This window comes from Notamacropus eugenii, chromosome 5, assembly GCF_028372415.1.
Source record: "Notamacropus eugenii isolate mMacEug1 chromosome 5, mMacEug1.pri_v2, whole genome shotgun sequence".
NCBI lineage: Eukaryota > Metazoa > Chordata > Mammalia > Diprotodontia > Macropodidae > Notamacropus > Notamacropus eugenii.
In genome coordinates this window covers 21,290,042-21,307,563 of record NC_092876.1, presented here as the reverse complement: position 1 = coordinate 21,307,563, position 17,522 = coordinate 21,290,042, and the positions used below count along the sequence as shown (strand labels likewise).

Genomic DNA, 17,522 nt, shown 5'->3' with positions numbered 1-17,522 from the left:
GGTGACTTCCCCAGTGCCTTGGAACCTTTTTGGGCAAAATCATAAAGTCTTAGCAGCTTGGACTTGAAGTTGCTGAAAGAAAGTAATGAGGTGCTTCAGGAAAATTACACAGTTTCACCTGGAATACCATGTGTGGCAGTTATGCCTTTGAGGGAACTCAGGCTCCTCAGACCCCAACCTTGATTCAGAATGGGACCCCTTCCTTGAATACACTTGATACTGTGAGATCTGAGAATGCAGAAAATAAGAGAATGGCTCCTATGCCCATGATCTGGGGATTCCCTCCTGATCATTTGACAAGCATTTGTTCAGCCCTGATTTGTACCAGGCCATATTCTGAGTGCTGGGGGCACCAAGCTGAAAGAGCCCCAGCCTAAAGGAGCTCACGTTCTAATGGATTTAGTCACTTAAAAAGTCAACAAGCTTTTATTCAGTACTAGTAGGAACGAAGCAACTCATAGCCCGCTTGGGATTCCTAGGGAGGAAAAAGAAAATGAGAGACAGTTTGCAAACATGCATAGTAGGAAGCTGGGAGGTACAGTGGATGGAGTTCTGGGTCTGGATTCAGGAAAACCTGAGTTCAAATCTGGCCTCAGACACTTCCTAGAGAGTTAGTCTCAGTTTTCTCTACTGTAAAATGGTGGCAGTAAGACCTACATGACAGAGTTAGTCATGTTTGTTTGTTTCTACATTTATATGTGTGTGTGTGTACATGTGTATATATATATGTACATATATGTGCATGTATAAATATGGTAACTTGCAGGAAATGAAACATAGAATGTGGACCAAGAAAGGTTTCTTGCAGAATATGGGATTTTAGACAAGATTTGAACAAAAACACTGAAACCAAGAGGCAGAGACCAGGAGGGATAGAATTGAGGACATGGGGAAATAGGCAGAGGAAGCAGTGAAAACGCAGAGTTGGCTCATGCAGTCATCAGTGAGGAACAGCAGAGAGGCCAGGGTCTCTGGATCCTGAGAATATGGAGAGGAGTAAGGAGGGAGAGGGAGAAAAGTGCTGGTGTAATGGGGGAGGGGCAGTTCTCAGGGTTGACCAGCCATGGGGGTGGGAGCTCAGGTGAAATTCAAAGACTTGAGTGGAATTCAGGAAAACTGGGAAGAGTCTAGGACAGAAGAGGGATCATTTCAATGGTAGTGGCATTCCAGCTCATGGAGGGCAGGCTATGGGGGAGAGAGGCAGGCCATGTTCTGAATTCCTATCCCTAGATTCCACTGGAGGTAAGGCTTGATCTTGGGGCTTCAGATGGGGCAGGACAGGGCTCTTGGTACTAGGAGGACCCAGCCCACAAAGGGTGGCTTAAAACCAGAATCCTTGAAACTGAGACCTCTATGCCTTCTTCACTAGAGCTAAGATCTCTCTCCCTTCTTCTTTGAAGCCAAGATCTCTCTACTTTCTCCCTGTTGAATGGAGGGCTTACTTCCTTTTTTCCTCAGAGCTAAGATCTCTCTGCCTTCTGGAATTCAGCCCTGCATGTGCAGGTCCCAGGTAGGTCTCAGGGAGGACCCCTCCCTACACCCAGCTTCTGCTGCCTGCCCTTTCCATTGACCTTATCTCTTTGATCTCTTGGTGAGTATCCTCTGGTTTTGCCAGGAGCAGGCCTCCCTCCCACACCTGGCTCCCAGAGCAGTTCCCTGCCACTGCTATTTGTTCAAGATCCCCACCACATCTGAAAGGTCCTGGCGCACACCCCTACCTTTACCATTGAACAGCTACCCCACTTTCTTGTCTCACCCATTGTATCAGTTGTAGGCAGATCTCTAGGTCTGTAGTCTTTGAGATTCTGCCTGGTCTCACTCCTCTGGGCTCCCGAGCCCCTTCTGCCTCATGGGTCTCTATAGGGTGGTGGGGGAGGGGTCTGAGAACAAAGAGAAGGCATTGCAGGGGGTGGCAAATAATTTTTGCTTGCAGTGCTTTTCCCAATCTCACACTACCTGCTACCTTCCTGTATTGGTTGGAGTCTCTCCTGTGAGGTTAGGAAGAGGGCCTTTGTAACTCCTCTGAGATCTTACCTTCTGTAAATCTTTGTAGGTCAACCTCCTGCCAGGAAGAGAAGGAAAAGACATCTCTGTTCCTCTGGGATCTTTGTCTTTCCTCAACCCAACCTGCAGAGGATCAAGACCTGGCCCAAGGAGATCTGGGAGCCCAGAGCTAAAAGGAATTCAGAGCCCCCAATCCCAGGTGAGTGCAGCCCATCTCCACACCTGACCACCGTCAGCCAGAGTGATCATTTCTATCAGCATGGAAGATTGTCTTTGAGGCTGGCCATTTCTTTATCTATGCTTCATTTCTTTACAAAAACTGATGTAAAATTGAGTACCGTAGTAACCATATTGCCCTGCTCTCTTCTTCTCTGTTTTGAAGTATGTGACATTAACACCCCCAACCCCTCCAATTACTGCCCTGTGTGTATTAAGTTCCCCCTCATTAACAACTGACTGACAAGGGGGATCCCTTCATTTATTAATCCCTATCTGTAGCATCATGTCTTTTCTCTCTTTTTGCCTGCCTAACTCCCCTCACCCTAAACACAATTCTTTCACCCTCCTCTGTTTCTTGTGGCCAGGCTCTCTCCTGTAGTGACTGAAGGTCAAGGAAAGTCCCTTCACTGAGTCTTCTCTGGACTGGCCTGGAGCAGAGGTTTGAAGACTTCCCAGTTCTTGTCCTTGACTGTGTTATCTTCAGAGTAGAAATTGTCCTCCTGGTCCTGGCCATTGACTCTGCCTTTGCTCACGCAAATCTCCCCAGGAATCTCTGAATCTCTCCCATTTTCCATTTCTTAGGTCAAGTTGATAATTCATAGAATTTTCATAACATGACACTTATGTCACTTCTGATAAGGAGGAATTTCATGCCACCTCCCTTTCTCCTCCACAGATTCTCATACCTCACTGATAGAGCACAAACTTTCTCCCTGATTCTATAGGGAGAAGCATTTCATAGTAAGACATTTTCCAGCTTTTATTAACCAACATGACTCTCATTTCAAATACAAAATGCTTTTCTAAACATTCCATTGGGCTGTTATTGACTACGGTTTCAAGTGTTGACTCTGACACTTATAAAAGTGACAGGAGTTTTGGGCAAATCCCTTCTGTGCTTCAGTTTCCTTCTATAAGTTAATGAAGGTTGGTCTACATGAATTCTGGATTCTTTTTCAACTGCAAATTCTATGACTTTTGATTGTTTAGGAGTTGGTGACATTCCAGCATGTGGCTGTGGACTTCACCTAGCAGGAGTGGGACCTGTTGGACCATTCTCAGAAAGAGCCATACAAGGAGGTCATGCTGGAGAATGTCCAGAACCTGCTGTCACTGGGTAAGGAGCATTTCCTCTGGTAACTGAATCTGCCATCAAAGGAATGTCTTCATTCCCTTCCCAGTGTGTAGGGTTTCGGTATTCATCAGTTATTCAAAAGGCAAAAGTGCTAGTCATTCAACACGGTCCTCCTTGTTCCTGGTTTTCCTATGAAAGATCTTTGAATCACATTATTGGAAGCTGGCACTTTCCTATGTTGCTCCTGAAATTGTCTCTTTCCTATTTTGGGGAGCTTGAGGTCAAGACTGAAACCAGTGCTATAGAATCACAGATTTGGAGCTAACCTCAGAGATTATCTTCTAACTGGATATGAATTTTATCTCTGAAGATAGCTCATTCAGCTTTTCCTTGACGATGGGTAGTGAAGGGAAGTCTCAGTCTTTCAAGGCAACCCATTCCTCTTTGGGATGGGTCTAGACTTTAGAACAGTCTTTTTGTTAATGAGCATCAATGTGTAGCTCCTTGCTCCTAATCCTGCCTGGTTATTCTCATTTCATCCTCACAACAGCCCTGTGAGTTTAGTACCATTATCATCCCACTTCATACTTGATAGAACTGATGCCAACAGAGGTTACATAACCTTCCAGGGTACATAGCTAACATGTAGCTGAGGCTGGTTTGGACTCAGACCTCTTACACTGCAGTAAGAGCTGTCTCTAATTTCTAGATAATGGAAGCTATGGAATGTGCCCATCCTTCTGTGAAAGAGGTGAATAAAGGTGAAATTTTCTAATTCCCAACTGGCTGCATGATCTCTGCCCCCTCCCAAGATCCCAATGATCAATGCCATTGGAACCATTCTTGAGGTGTACTTAACCATCTTGTGGTCCTTGCTTGAACTTCTCATTTCCTTAAACAGGACTAAATTGTATATTTTTCTCTTAACTTATCTCTTATATATTCTATATTCTAGTTCCTAAGGAATCTCTAATCTCCCCTTTTCATCAAGGAGAAGCACCAAGGACACTAGAACCAAAAAACTCAAGGAATTCTTGGCCAGGTGAGTGAGATGAAAGCATGTATATGAGGACCGTTATTACAAGAGGCATCATTGTGTTATAATGAAGGGAGTACAAGAATTGGGGCCAGACAGACTTGAGTTGGAATTTATTTTTAGACCCATTTCAGCAGTGGGATCCTGAGCAAGTAACGAACCTCTGAGCCCCAGTTTCCTAATCTATAATACAGCAGAAGGGCTCAGACTCCTTGGCCTTTCAGTTCTCTTCCACTGATAAGTCTTTGATTCCCTAAGAAGTCATTGTTTGAAGCTTTAGGGCATAGAACTCTTCTGGCAGCATCCAAGAAGGGCTGAGAATATCCAATCCAATATGCACCCTTTCCTAGGCTTTATTCAAGTAAATAAGTAAAAAGCACCTACTATGTGCCAGTCCCTGTGCTGAACACCAGGGATACAAATAAAGGCAGGGGACAAGCCCTGCCCTTAAGGACTTCCCAGTCTAGTGGCAAGATAAAATGGGAACAAGGATGTACAAACCCACTGTATCCAGGATAAACAGGAGCTAATCAGGAGAGGGAAGGCTAAGGAGGACTGGAGATGACTTATTATAGAATGAGGGATTTTAGGTGGGACCTTAGGGAAGCCAGAGCAAGCATGAGGGGCAGCCAGCAAAAACACAGAGTAGGGAGATTAGTATCCTGGTAAAGGAGGAAAGAATAGGCCTGAACCACTGATTACTACACATGTGGAGAGGGAATAAGGTGAAAGCAGACTGGGGATGTGGGAGAGGGTCAGATGATAGAAGGTTTTAACAGCCAAGTAGAGGATTCTGTATTTGATCCTGGGGACAGGGAGCCAAGGGTGTTTATGGAGTAGACAGGGCCATTATCAGAAGTGCCTTTTAGGAAGATGGGTTTGACACCTGGATGGAGGACTAAGTAAATAGGGGAGAGAAGTGATTCAGTGAAGCCAAGCAAAAGACTGTTTCAGTAATGCCTCAGGTGTGAGGTGATTGGTGAGTGAACCAAGAAACTGGCAATGTTGGGAGACAAGGGGATGTATGGGAGAGATGTTACAAAGGTAGAATCAACATGACTTTCCTCTGTGTTTAATATGGGTGGATGTGAGTGTAAGAGATGATGATGAGTAGGTGACAGTTCATGATCTTGGATGATTGGAGGATGGTACTCTGTATAGCAATAAGAAAATAAGAATTCAGCAAGGTTTGGGAAAAGTTCACAAGTTCAGTTTTGGACGTTGTAAGAGGGGAACCAGAAAAAAGTCTTATCATTAAAACCTAGAGAGGAAGAGGGAATAATTAACTGTGTCAAAGGCTGCAGAGAGGTCAAGAGGGAAGAAGATTGAGAAAAAAAAAATGGATTTAGTAGTTAGGAGATTATTGGTAACTTTTCAGAGAGGACTTTCAATTGAGCTATGATGTTGAAACCTGGAGTGCAGAATTTCGAAGAGAGGAAAATGAAAGGAGTGTGAAACACTAAGTGTTTCACTAAGCTCTCTCTAGCTATTTAGCCATGAAAGGCAGAAAGGATGCAGGTCAATATCTAATGAATGGACCATGTGAGGCTTGTTTTTAGGATCAAGGAGACATTGTTTTATTTATGACAGTAGGGAAGGAACCAGTAAAAAGAGAGATTGAAACTCTTTCTGGAACAATTCTGATGGTACAGGAGGGAATTTGCTGGATGGAACATACAATAGACTGAGATCACTTGTGCATGTAATAGACTTGCCTTGGTAACCATAATGGCCACCTCTTCATGAGATATAAGGATAATGGATGAAAATAAAAAAATGAAGAGTTAAGGGAGCTTTTTGTAAATTTCCAATTTTTAAAATAAAATGAGAACAAGTGTGTAGCTGAGAATGTTCAGGAAACCAAACGAAAGGAGAGAATAGGTGAGGAATGGAAAGTTCTGGAAAAGCTGCTGTTGATAGTAGGAAAGGAGACAATCTAGGAGATGTCCAATGGCTGCCTTGACATAGTGCGGAACCAGCTGAGATCATGGAACCTCAATTTGGAGTGGTTGTGGACATTCCAGTTTCACAATTTTTGCTGTCTTCCCATCTTGTGAGTAATAATGGAAACCACTGCCTTACTGGAAGTGATCCAAGGCCGATTAGTGCACAAAGTTATCAATAGAAGGTTTCTTTCCTGTTCTCTAAGGCCCAATCTTTGTCTCTATTCTCAGAAAATAAATAGTCTGATATGGAGGTGACTACCCTAAGGTTAGGTATTTGTGAGGTACTTGGAACCTTTTTTGATTTCCAGCATTTGGTCTGGTTAGGACCCATATGGCTTAGAATCAGACAAAGGTAATTCCTTGTAGGCGATAAGGGATAAGAAAGAGGGCTGAAGCCAAAACTTGCATTTGAAGATTAGGAATGAGACCAGTATCCAGGGAATGAGGTAGTGTTTGTGGTCTGGTATAAGCCCTGGGCCCAGTCAGTCTGTCAACATAAACTGATGAAGGCCTACTACTTTCCAGGCCCTACATAACCCTGGGGTACAAAGGAAAGTAAAGGATAGTCCAAATGTGAAGATGGTTTGAGAAGAAGCTACAGATCATGAGTCTCACTCTTAGTTGAGTCAAAAGGAACTGTTTTGCAATGGAAATGCATCAAGTTCAGGAGGGAAATCAGTGAACAGGAGAGAAGAATAGCCTTTTATAAAGGAGAGTGGAGTTGCTGGGGAAACAGTCAGAGTCCCAATAATAATGATCATTCCCACCATTATATAGGGCCTACTAAGTGCCAAGTAATTTACAAATATTTAAGCTTAACAAAAACCATGGAAAGGAGGTGCTATTTTTATCCTCCTTTTACAGATAAGGAAACAAACAAATAGAAGTATTTTGACTTGTGTGTTGAAAGACAGGTAGAAATTGTGAGTCTGGATTTGAACTCAGGTCTTCCTGGTGCTCTGTCCATTGTGTTATCTGGCTGCCTCATGGTGGAAACTAACTTTGCACCATAGCAGAAGCTTTATAAAGGGGACATAAATTTCAGATAGTGTCCTGGGCTGTCATCTGGGATGGGGATGGATGGAAGCCAGGCTGGGATGAGGAGTGGGGATCATGCCATTGCTATGATCAATTACTGCTGTTGATCCCACTCCCATCCCCCTCCTACTTTTATTTCTAAGAATAGAGGCAGGGGCAAAGAAGAAAGGTCAGAGGATCATTCTTGGATCTTGGAGAAAACCTAATTAATTCTCCTAATTAAATATGTGTAGGATAACTTCACCTGTAGCAGAGGAGGGTAGCAGCAGAGTACATTAGAAAGAGCACCACACCATCCTGTGTAAAAGAAACACCCTTGATTAAAATAAAATAAAAGGATAACATTCTGTAATACCATTTGGAACTATCTTCCCAACTCACTCCACTGTGTGCCCTTTGACCCAGTGATAACCACTAGACCAGGGATGGGGAATCTGCAGCCTCAAGGCTACATGTCCTCAAGTGACAAGTTAAGAACCATTCAGTCAAAGGACCACACTTGAGGACCTAGAGGGCCACATGTGGCCTAAAGGCCACAGGTTCCCCACCCCTGGGCTAGACCTATAAACAGATCATAGAAAGGACAAAAAGACCCATTTACACCATGCAGAATGATAGGTGCTTTTTAAAAATCATTATTGCAAAGATCTGGGAGCCAAGATGGTACCCATGTATTGGGACAGAACTAAACAGATGATGCTCTAAGAATATAATGGGAGATTATAGAGTGAAAAGAAGTGATGAAAGGCAGCATCAGAGAAACCTGTAACGAGTTATCTCAACTGATGTAGAGAGTGAGCAGAACAAGAAGAGTTTGTACTGTAGCAGCACTCATCAGTGTCATGGACAAGCAGGACTCCAGAGCACTAGTTCCCAAACCTTCTCTTCTTAACACTTGTTTCAAGAACAGAAAGAACTTGGGAAACTCTCCTCCCCCACCCAGTCATTTGTTCTGCATATCGTAACAGTTTTAATTTTTACATCAAGGGCTTGCTCTAATGACTTAGATGACTTTTACCCCACAAAGATCCAAAGTATTACTTTCATTCCCCTGTGCAGTTATAAAATATGACATTTTATTCTACTTTAAATTATGAAAATTTACTCTGGGGCTTTCTGTAACAATTTTTAAAAATCCAGTAAGACCTCATGCTTACCGTTAACTGCAAGACTTCCCTTCAGATTTATCTTTCAAATGTTGTTGAATAGGAAGAGCATTTTGGATCAAATACATTACACCTTGGAAAATGTCGAACATAACATAATGCATGAAGTTAACTTCACAGTTGGACCTTTTTCTCTCAATAAAAGTTTGCCGCATTTGGTTCACTCCCTGACAAGTCCAGTCTTCAGTCTGGTTTCTGTATCAAGTTGCTTTAATACTACAACTGTAACCAGCATTTCTGCTTGCTTGCTACATACCTATTACTAGGCTAAGTGCTTTACAACGGTAATCTCATTTGATTTTACAACACTGCTGGGAGGTGGATGCCGTTATTATCTCCGTTTTACAGTGGAGGAATTTGACATTTACATTCCCCATTTTACACTGAGGAAACAGGCAGTCAGAGGTTAAATGAATTGCTGGGGACATAATGTTGATAAGCTTCTGAGGTGGGATTTTAACTTGGCTCTTGCAGGCTTCTAGGCCCATCTCTACCCACTGTGCTAAGAGATGTCCAAGCAGTTCTCGTTTTATATAAATAGCATTATGCAAATTCAACTCTGTAGGGGCAGCAGGACCCAAGGGCAGATGTACCAGGGGTCCTGTACCCTAAACAGTGAAGTTGTTCTGGCCTTGTGGGTTCCAGCATTGGAAGCAGCTCCAGCCAAGAGACCACGAAGCTGTGGAGGTGAAAGAATGGGAAGGGAAGGCCTGTGGAACAGTCTACTTACCTTAAGAAGAACCAGCTGTATTTTTATTTGTGCCCTAACTAGAGTGAAAATGTTTCCTCACACATGGATGAGAGAAAATGATTGGAGAATTTTACAAGCTCTCTTGTTGAGAGATGGAAATTAATATTTTTTAGCCTTTAGGCAAGTCAACAAAATATTGACTGGCTAGTTATTATATAAACATTATTACATAAAATGCAATATATATATTAATAACATATATGAATAAAATATAAAAATATGTCTAAAATTATTATGTAAAAGATGGACAAATAGTGTACTAAATGGTAAACGTACTTGAAATTCAAATGCATGTATTGCTTTGCTGTTTGATAAACAATTTTTCTATATCAAGGAATCTTCATAAAGAAAGTACTCTCCAGATATAACTTTTCTTTCTACCGCTCACACACGGGCCACGCTCCCACAGAAACTCTGGAAAGACTGACCTGGGTTACCAACCAGTTCCTTTGAAAATTTGCTAGAACAGCAACATGAGTAAAAGATCAATTCACATTAGAAAGTACCCTTAAAATTGAAAAGAGAAGGTATAGAAGGTCTGTTTTTGTAGAATGTGTGTGATGGTCCATGGTGGTTCAAGGTGGCTTATAGCGTGTGTGCCTCGGGGTATGTTTTTCAAAAACCTTCCCATCTATATTGGCAGAATGCAAACATTTGTAACTTCTTCATATGGTGATTACAACATGATTAGATAAGATTACAAGGTAACCTTGAACTGAGGCAGCTATTCTGGTACAGTGTAAAGAAAGCAGTTGAGGATATGGACATCCCTGCAGTCATCCACTGGGAACTGACTTGCACTTGTATGTCAGACTTTTATGGCAATGTGGACACCATTTGAGGACAGAGTGAGAAACCAAAACCATATGTCACACTTAGCTGTGGTCAGAGTTTGATGGAATCCCTGCATGAACACCAGTCATTTTCTGCCTCATCATGATGATTTGGAATCACTGACCAAAGAAATCCATTATGCCTCAAACATGTATATACTTCTTTTCCCAGGGGAAAAGATATTGGTAACAAAACTGGGCAATTCTTTACTACGTAAAGTGCCATTAATGAATTTTTTACCTAAAGCCCCTTGGACACCATCATGAGTCTCCAAAAGTTGTATGAACCACTCAATGAGCCATGGATTCACCAATAGTGAATCATGCTGTTTTCTTCCTGATAAAAAGATAATGGGCTCCTGATACTGTATGAAATATTGTATGTGATAACAAATTCATATGAATATTTAGTATATGTGCAGTATGTAGTATAATATCTCTAGATCTGAATAGAAGAAAAGTTAGATGTGACACTGAAAATTATTACATGATAGTTAAGAAGAGTAAACCTGTTTCTCAATTTAGCATATGAAATTTACCACAAATGACCATGAGGAAGTGCATCCAAACTGGCCACGACAGAATGGCAGGGAGATTACCTGAGGCTGACAAAATTATAAGTGTAAACAACAACAGGCACTGGAAGAAAAGACAGAGAGTGAAATGGAGAAAGGCCATCAGATACTGTGGGAAGAGCACAATCAGTCACAGGGTTTGAATTTTAGTGTCAGCTCTGAGGACAGTGGCCAGGTAACTCAGGCATTATGAGGTCTTAGCCTGAAATGTGAAGGGGAATGAGAATACTGGGCCTGCCTCGGTTTGCTGTGAGAATGCAGTATTACAGTATGTAAAGCTTTTTCTAAAATAAAACCACATGTGACCAAAAGGTGTTTCCAAACATTGATTCTGCCTGTTTAAGTTTGAAAATTCCTCTTTTTGACTGAGAAATAGAATATAGATCAGTTTATTTTCTGGCACAAGTGGAAAGAACATACATGTATGTCTGTCTTTCATTGTATGTGTTTGTTTTCATCAGATGCAGAGATCAAGTTTGAAGTGAATGAGACAACTACAAAGCTGAGAACTTTTATGGAAGAATCTGACCAGCAAAGATTCATGAGTGATGGTGCATGTGACTTCAATTTGAGAGAAATCCGCAACTCTAATATGAAAGTGGATAAAAATCCAAGGAGTTACTGTGAAGTTAATGAAATTGGAAAGAGAGTCAGACAGTCTTCAGTCTTAAATCACTGTAAAAAAATGACTTCAGGGAATGACGATCTGCAGGATAGTAGATATAGCAAATCCTTTCCTGAACAAGTAGAGCTTTTTCAGCCCCAGGAGAAGCCTCCTCAAATGCAAATATATCAAGGTAATCAACAGGAAATGGCCATGAGCTGGAGTTCAGATGTCATTAGATATCAGAAAAATACTGGAGAAACGCTTTATGTAAGCAATAAAAGTGGAAAGCTCTTCAAGCAAAACTTTAACCTTTTGACTCATAAGAAATGTCACAATTTAAAAGAGTCTCATGAATATAATGAATGTGTAATAACTTTATCCCATCACTCATCTCTTCCTTACTATCCTAGATTTCATACTGGAATGAAAATACATGCATGTAATCAATGTGGGAGGACCTTTGATTGGAACTCAGACCTTATTAAACATCAGAAGATTCATATTGGAGAGAACTTTTATAAATGTAATGAATGTGGAATGGGTTTTTGCTACAAATCAATTCTTATTGGCCATCAGAGAATCCACACTAGAGAGAAACCTTATGAATGTAATCCATGTGGAAATATTTCAGCTACTGTTTCCCATCAGAGAGTCTACATTAGGAAGAAAACTTATAATTATAATCAATACGAAAAGCCTTTCACACAGAGTTCCAGGCCTGCTGTAAACCAGAGAATCCATGCTGGAGAGAAACATTATGAATGTAATCAATGTGGAAAGACTTTCTGAAAGAAGCGCCATCTTGCTGCCCATCAGAGAATCCACACTGCAGAGAAACCTTTTGAATGTGATTGATGTGGAAAGACTTTCAGAGATAATTTCAGTCTTGCTCGACATCAAAGAATCCACATTGGAGAAAAATCTTTTGAATGTAATCAGTGCGGAAAGGCTTCAACACATAGGGCCAACTTTGCTAAACTGGAGAGCATCCACACTGGAGAGGAACCTTATGAATATGACATTTAAAAAGTTTGACAGCCACAGTTTCTGAGTAATTAATAATTTTTTAAAATGCTAGCATTTTATTGATAAAAGGATCAGTGGCACTCTCAAACGTCAAAGACCCTTCATGGTGGTGGGCTCACAGTTTATATGCTGGGTGGTAATCAACTCTGATTAGTTCACAAGTGATGAGAATGAATATTTTAATGAGGTGCTGGAGGAATGTAAAATTGAGTATGTCGTTTACTTATAAATTGCCTTGGGCTATCTAGTCAAAGAATTGATTCCCAGCCAAACCTGTGTAGAGCACCATGGGCTTCCCCACCTTAGATTAAATGCCTTGTAAGGTTGGGAGTGTCTTACCATGATTAAGGAGAACGTTCAACCTTCAGAGACTGAACTTTGAAACGATTTTAGGGAAAGGGGGAACTTTGGATCTCCCCAAATCATTGGTTATTAATAATCATTTTAATAATCATATTAACAATCATTTATTATCAGAATTCTGTCATTGTTCAAAGGATTTCACAATGAAGGGCAATCTTGCTACTATCAAAGAATCTACACTGCTGGGAAACCTTTTGAATGTAATCAATATAGAAAGACTTTCACACAGAGCTCGTCTTGCTGCATATCAGAGAATATACACTGGAGAGAAGCCTTATGAATGTTATCAATATGGAAAGGTTTTCACAAACAGCTCCAGGCTTCCTGCACTTCAGAGAATCCACACTGGAAAAAAATGTAATGAGTATCATATACATGAAAGAGCTTTTAGATATCACTCAGCTTATTTAAATCAGGAAAATTCACAGTAGAGAGAAATAGGAAAATGATCAGTGTGTCAAAGACTTCACTTCTTATTATTCATCAGAAAATTCATATGATATAGAAATTGTGTTCGTCCTTTGTTGCCAAAGAGGACCATGCCATCAGAGAAATGACATGACTTGCACTTGACTTTGTTTTGAGTAAGAGAGGGCTGTGCAGGCCACCAGCCTCACTTCTCCTCCAGAGCCATCTGAGTTCAGTGACCAGATATTCATCAGGATGACTGGAGATGACCCAGGATGCATTGGGAGACCTTGGGCCCTTTAGGCCAAGGTCTTTGCAGGTACTCACTTAGGGTGAAGTAATGCCCATTTATTGAGTAGGACTGTTTGAGAAGTAGCCAGGGCATGGCCCCTTTAATGAGGCCAAGGAAAGGAAAGACATCAGGCTGGAAGGGAAACAGCAATAGTTACTATTGATAATCACTGTTAAGCTAGGAGGGTCCAGAAGAGCCCTTGGGCAGGGACCCATTGGCATCCCAGCTTCAGAGTGCAGTAGGTTTAAGGTTTTGGGAAAGGGAAGGGAAGGGAAGGGAGGAGAAAGGAGGGGAAGGGAAGATGGGAGACTTCATTAGACCCCTCAACAAAAGAGACCTCATTAAATATCTCAGATTTCACACTGTGCCTAAAACATTATGATGAATTTTTCTCTGAAATCCTAATGTTTGTCACCACTCACAATTCATGATATTTATATGCTACAATTTCTCCAGTCATTCTCTGTTTAATTGGTACTTACTTTGTTTCCAGGCCACAAAAACTCCTCATATAAATATTTTGATAACTGTTGGACATCTGTTTCTGCAATGCTTTTTTTAAGTAGCTAGGTGGCTCAGTGGATGAAGTGCTGTGGTTGGAGCCACAAGCCCTGAATACAGTTTCAGTCTCTGGCATTAACTAGCTGGATGAATGTCCCTGGGCAAGTCATGTAACCTATTCCTGCCTGAGTTTCTCCATCTGTAAAATGCTCCAATAAGACTACCTACCTCCAAGGTTTGAAATGAGAATTGAATTAAATGAGACTATTTGTAAAATACTTTGCAAATATTAAATGACTATGGAGGATCTTTCCTTGGATCCTAACTTCATAGTAAAGTCAGAAAACTAAAACATATGGACAACTTACTCATTTTTCTTTAAATTCAAATTGATATTCAGAACAAAGTAGAGGAAGGCTCTAATTTAAATGGATAATGGGTTTAGAATCAGGGAAAACAAGCTCAAATCCTGACTTAGATGTTCTCTAGCTGTATATACCCTTTCTGTGCCTAACTTTACTCATCTCTAAAATGAAGATGTTGGATTCAATGGCTTCCGTGGTCCCATTCCAATTCTAGATATATGTTCACATGTCTCTTTCTCATAACCTCTTTCAATATTCTAGGAACCAGGGTGTAGGAGGACCACATCTGAAACGTACCAGAAAGTGGTAGTCATCTAGACTATTACATCCTACTTTAAAATAAGGACCTTGAGAAACTGATCAGCTGTGTAATATACAAAAGAAAACAGTTGCAGTAACCTTGTCTTTAATCACTCCAAAGACCTCAACTATACTGCCAGTACTTACTAACCATCACAAAATGCTGGCAGCACTGGAAATTAGTCTGGTAAAAAATACTTATGGACCAGTCTATCACACTATCAACCAAGATTAGGTCCCAATGAATACACAACTTAGATATAAAACATCATTTCAAAGAAATGAGTGCAATCATGAAGAGATGGTATTATAGATACTGGAAGAGTTCATCTCCATGGAATAGAGAGGAACACAAAATAAAATGAGGAATTTTCATCACATTAAAAACATCTAAAATTTAAAGGGAAGCAATTCAGTGGGAAACATTTGTAGCAGGTTTCCCTCACAAAAGCCTCTTCTGTTAGGTATGTAAAGAACAGATACTGGTTATATGTAAGAATATAAAGAAAGGATGCAGTAGACATATGGTCAAAAGCTACGTGCAGGCAATTTTGAAAGGGAGAATTGCAAATTATCAATCCATTTGTGAAAAAAAAAATTATAATTTCCAATGCAGATCACAAATAATTAGATTTTCAGATTGATAAAGGTGATAAAATGAGAATCATAGATATAGGGAATTTGTTTTTCTTGATTGTGTATTTGTTAGAAGTTGTATATTTTCTTTTTCACCTGAAAGGGGGCAGATCAGTGGGGGAGAAAATAAATATAATTAAAACAAACTTAAACTAGAATGCTTCAAATAAATAATTAAATAGATGCGATTAAATGAATTCTCAGATTCCACCTCACCCCCATGCATTTGACAAAGATAACACAAAAAAATTTGAAGAGTTGAAAGTTGTGGGAAAATAATCACATTAATTATTTTGCTTTTACTAAAGCTGTGAATTCCTCCCCACCCTCCCCACACAAAATCACAATACTGGGTGCACACTTTGACTGAGTGATAACACTATAGGTTATATTTCCTTAAAGGAAAAGGAACCAAATATACAAAAATATTGAGATCAGCTCCTTTTGTCATGCCAAAGAACTGGAAAGTAAGAGGTGATATTCCATAGTAGGGCAACAGCTGAATAAATTTTGGTATATGAATTTTATGAAGTAATAATATGCCATAAAACAGGGAATTTCGGTGAAAATCAGGAAGATTAGCATGAACTAATGCAGACTACGGGGAGTAATTGATAACAATAACAACATTCTGAAGACTCACACCTTGGCAAGATGTCATACCTCTTATGGATCTCTGCAACTTGCCTCCTTTTTTTTTTTTTTTTTTTTTAGCATGGAGTAATGCACATTACAGAGAATAACATGAAGGGTAACAGCTTGGCAAGGTGTCACCCCTCTTATTATAATAATCGACCACTATACCAGGAAATTATCAGGATCTATGTAACTTGTCTCCTAACCAAGAGGTGATGGATACATGTATATATGTACATACAAGATGTACGTGAAAAGTATATTTTGGGGAATGGACAGTGGGGCAATTTCTTTTCCTTGACTATGTGCTTTCACTACAAATATTTTGTTGCTTTTATCCAATTTTGGGTAGGAGAAGATAGCAGTGGAAGGTCAACTAAAAATAGAATTTCCTTCCTAACCCCAAAATAATAATGAAGGAAATTGATGGATTGTATAATACATGTGATGGAACAGAAGTAATGAAAACAGTTTTCAAAGTTCCATCTTGAATTTTTTTATTACCTCAAAAAAAAGTCAAACTATACATATTAGTTTGCATATTAGAATTTGTTTCATGTGCAATCCTCTTTTTCTCTTTTATGGTGTATATAAAATGTTCATTTTATTTCAGATTTGTGAATTTCAAAATAAAACAATCAAATAATCATAGTTTTCTTTTTGTCATTTTCACCAATTGTTAAAGCAATTCTTCTTTCTTCTCCTTCAAATTATTTTAGCTTTTCATTCATTTTATTTGCTGTGCCTTTTTCTTGAAAGGATCTCCCTCTTTCTCTCTTCTTTATTTTTTGTTTTTGACTACCCTTTGATTTTTTAATTCAAATGTTGGTCCCTCTTTATTTTCTGTATTCCTTGTGGCATTAATAATTTTGAAGCACTTATTTTAGCTTTCCTCTTTTAAAGAGATTCTGCTATTGCCTTTGAGATATTTTCCTTGCCTCACCTTTTTCTGTTATTCTTCTCAGAAATATGAATTCTTGCAGATGATAGAGAGGATACCATTCCATTGTAGGGATCTTTCTATGCCCTGATTATTCAGTTCATTATAGACTACTTCCTCCTTGTGATCATCTTACTCATTTGCTTTGACATCTCCTTCCTGAGTCCATACCTTCTACTTTTATGGGTGTCAGTTGCTAAGCTCTGATTTCCCTTCCCCTCAGTATAAGTGACCTCTGTAAGCAGCAAATCCCTGAAAAGAATAGCCATTTTGAGTTCCAGATCTTCTTGATTGTGTTGAAAATGTGCTTGAGTGTTTTTGATGCAAGTACATTCAACCACACTCAACTATAATTATATCTTAATCTATCAAATCTGAGCCCAGTTTCAAGGCTTCGCCTCTCATGATGTCAAGGGCAAAGCTTTGAAACCCTGCCTGGTTTCATGAACTAATTGTCTGGTGCACCTCTCTATACATTCCTTCTACTTTGCAAAAAAAAAAACAAACCCAAAGTTTGGAAATCAGAAAAATCTCATTTGAAAACAGAGTTCGTATGATCACTGGGGTAAATCACTCTAGTATCTTTTCCAAGAAAAACCCAAATTAGATCATGGAGAGTCAGATTCCTGGGAAAGGATTCAACAACCATGAAACATGTTAGCTATTAGGTATACTCCTTTCTGTTCTAATTCAGGAATAAACAATTCTGTTATTGTGGATGTTTCTCAAATTACTTGTATGTGCTTAACTTCTTTCTTGTCTGTCTTTTCAATTTGTCTAAGTCTGAAAATGATATATTGTTATC

General features: G+C 39.8%; 1 protein-coding gene across 1 annotated transcript; it reads left to right on the top strand.

The window, feature by feature from the left end:
* Positions 1 to 1,877: 1,877 nt before the first annotated feature.
* Positions 1,878 to 16,428, top strand: LOC140508346 (uncharacterized). Its single transcript, XM_072616194.1, has 4 exons — positions 1,878 to 2,203; positions 3,214 to 3,340; positions 4,254 to 4,340; positions 11,105 to 16,428. The coding sequence occupies exons 2-4, from the start codon at positions 3,307 to 3,309 to the stop codon at positions 12,037 to 12,039; spliced, it is 1,056 nt and encodes a 351-aa protein (XP_072472295.1). The 5' UTR covers positions 1,878 to 2,203; positions 3,214 to 3,306; the 3' UTR covers positions 12,040 to 16,428.
* Positions 16,429 to 17,522: the final 1,094 nt, after the last annotated feature.

Bases quoted from the DNA above. Each gene is read 5' to 3' on its own strand.
- LOC140508346 (XM_072616194.1), top strand. From the start codon at position 3,307: ATGCTGGAGAATGTCCAGAACCTGCTGTCACTGG. The intron at 3,341-4,253 runs GTAAGGAGCATT...TCTATATTCTAG, and splicing joins CCAGAACCTGCTGTCACTGG to TTCCTAAGGAATCTCTAATC. The intron at 4,341-11,104 runs GTGAGTGAGATG...TGTTTTCATCAG, and splicing joins CTCAAGGAATTCTTGGCCAG to ATGCAGAGATCAAGTTTGAA.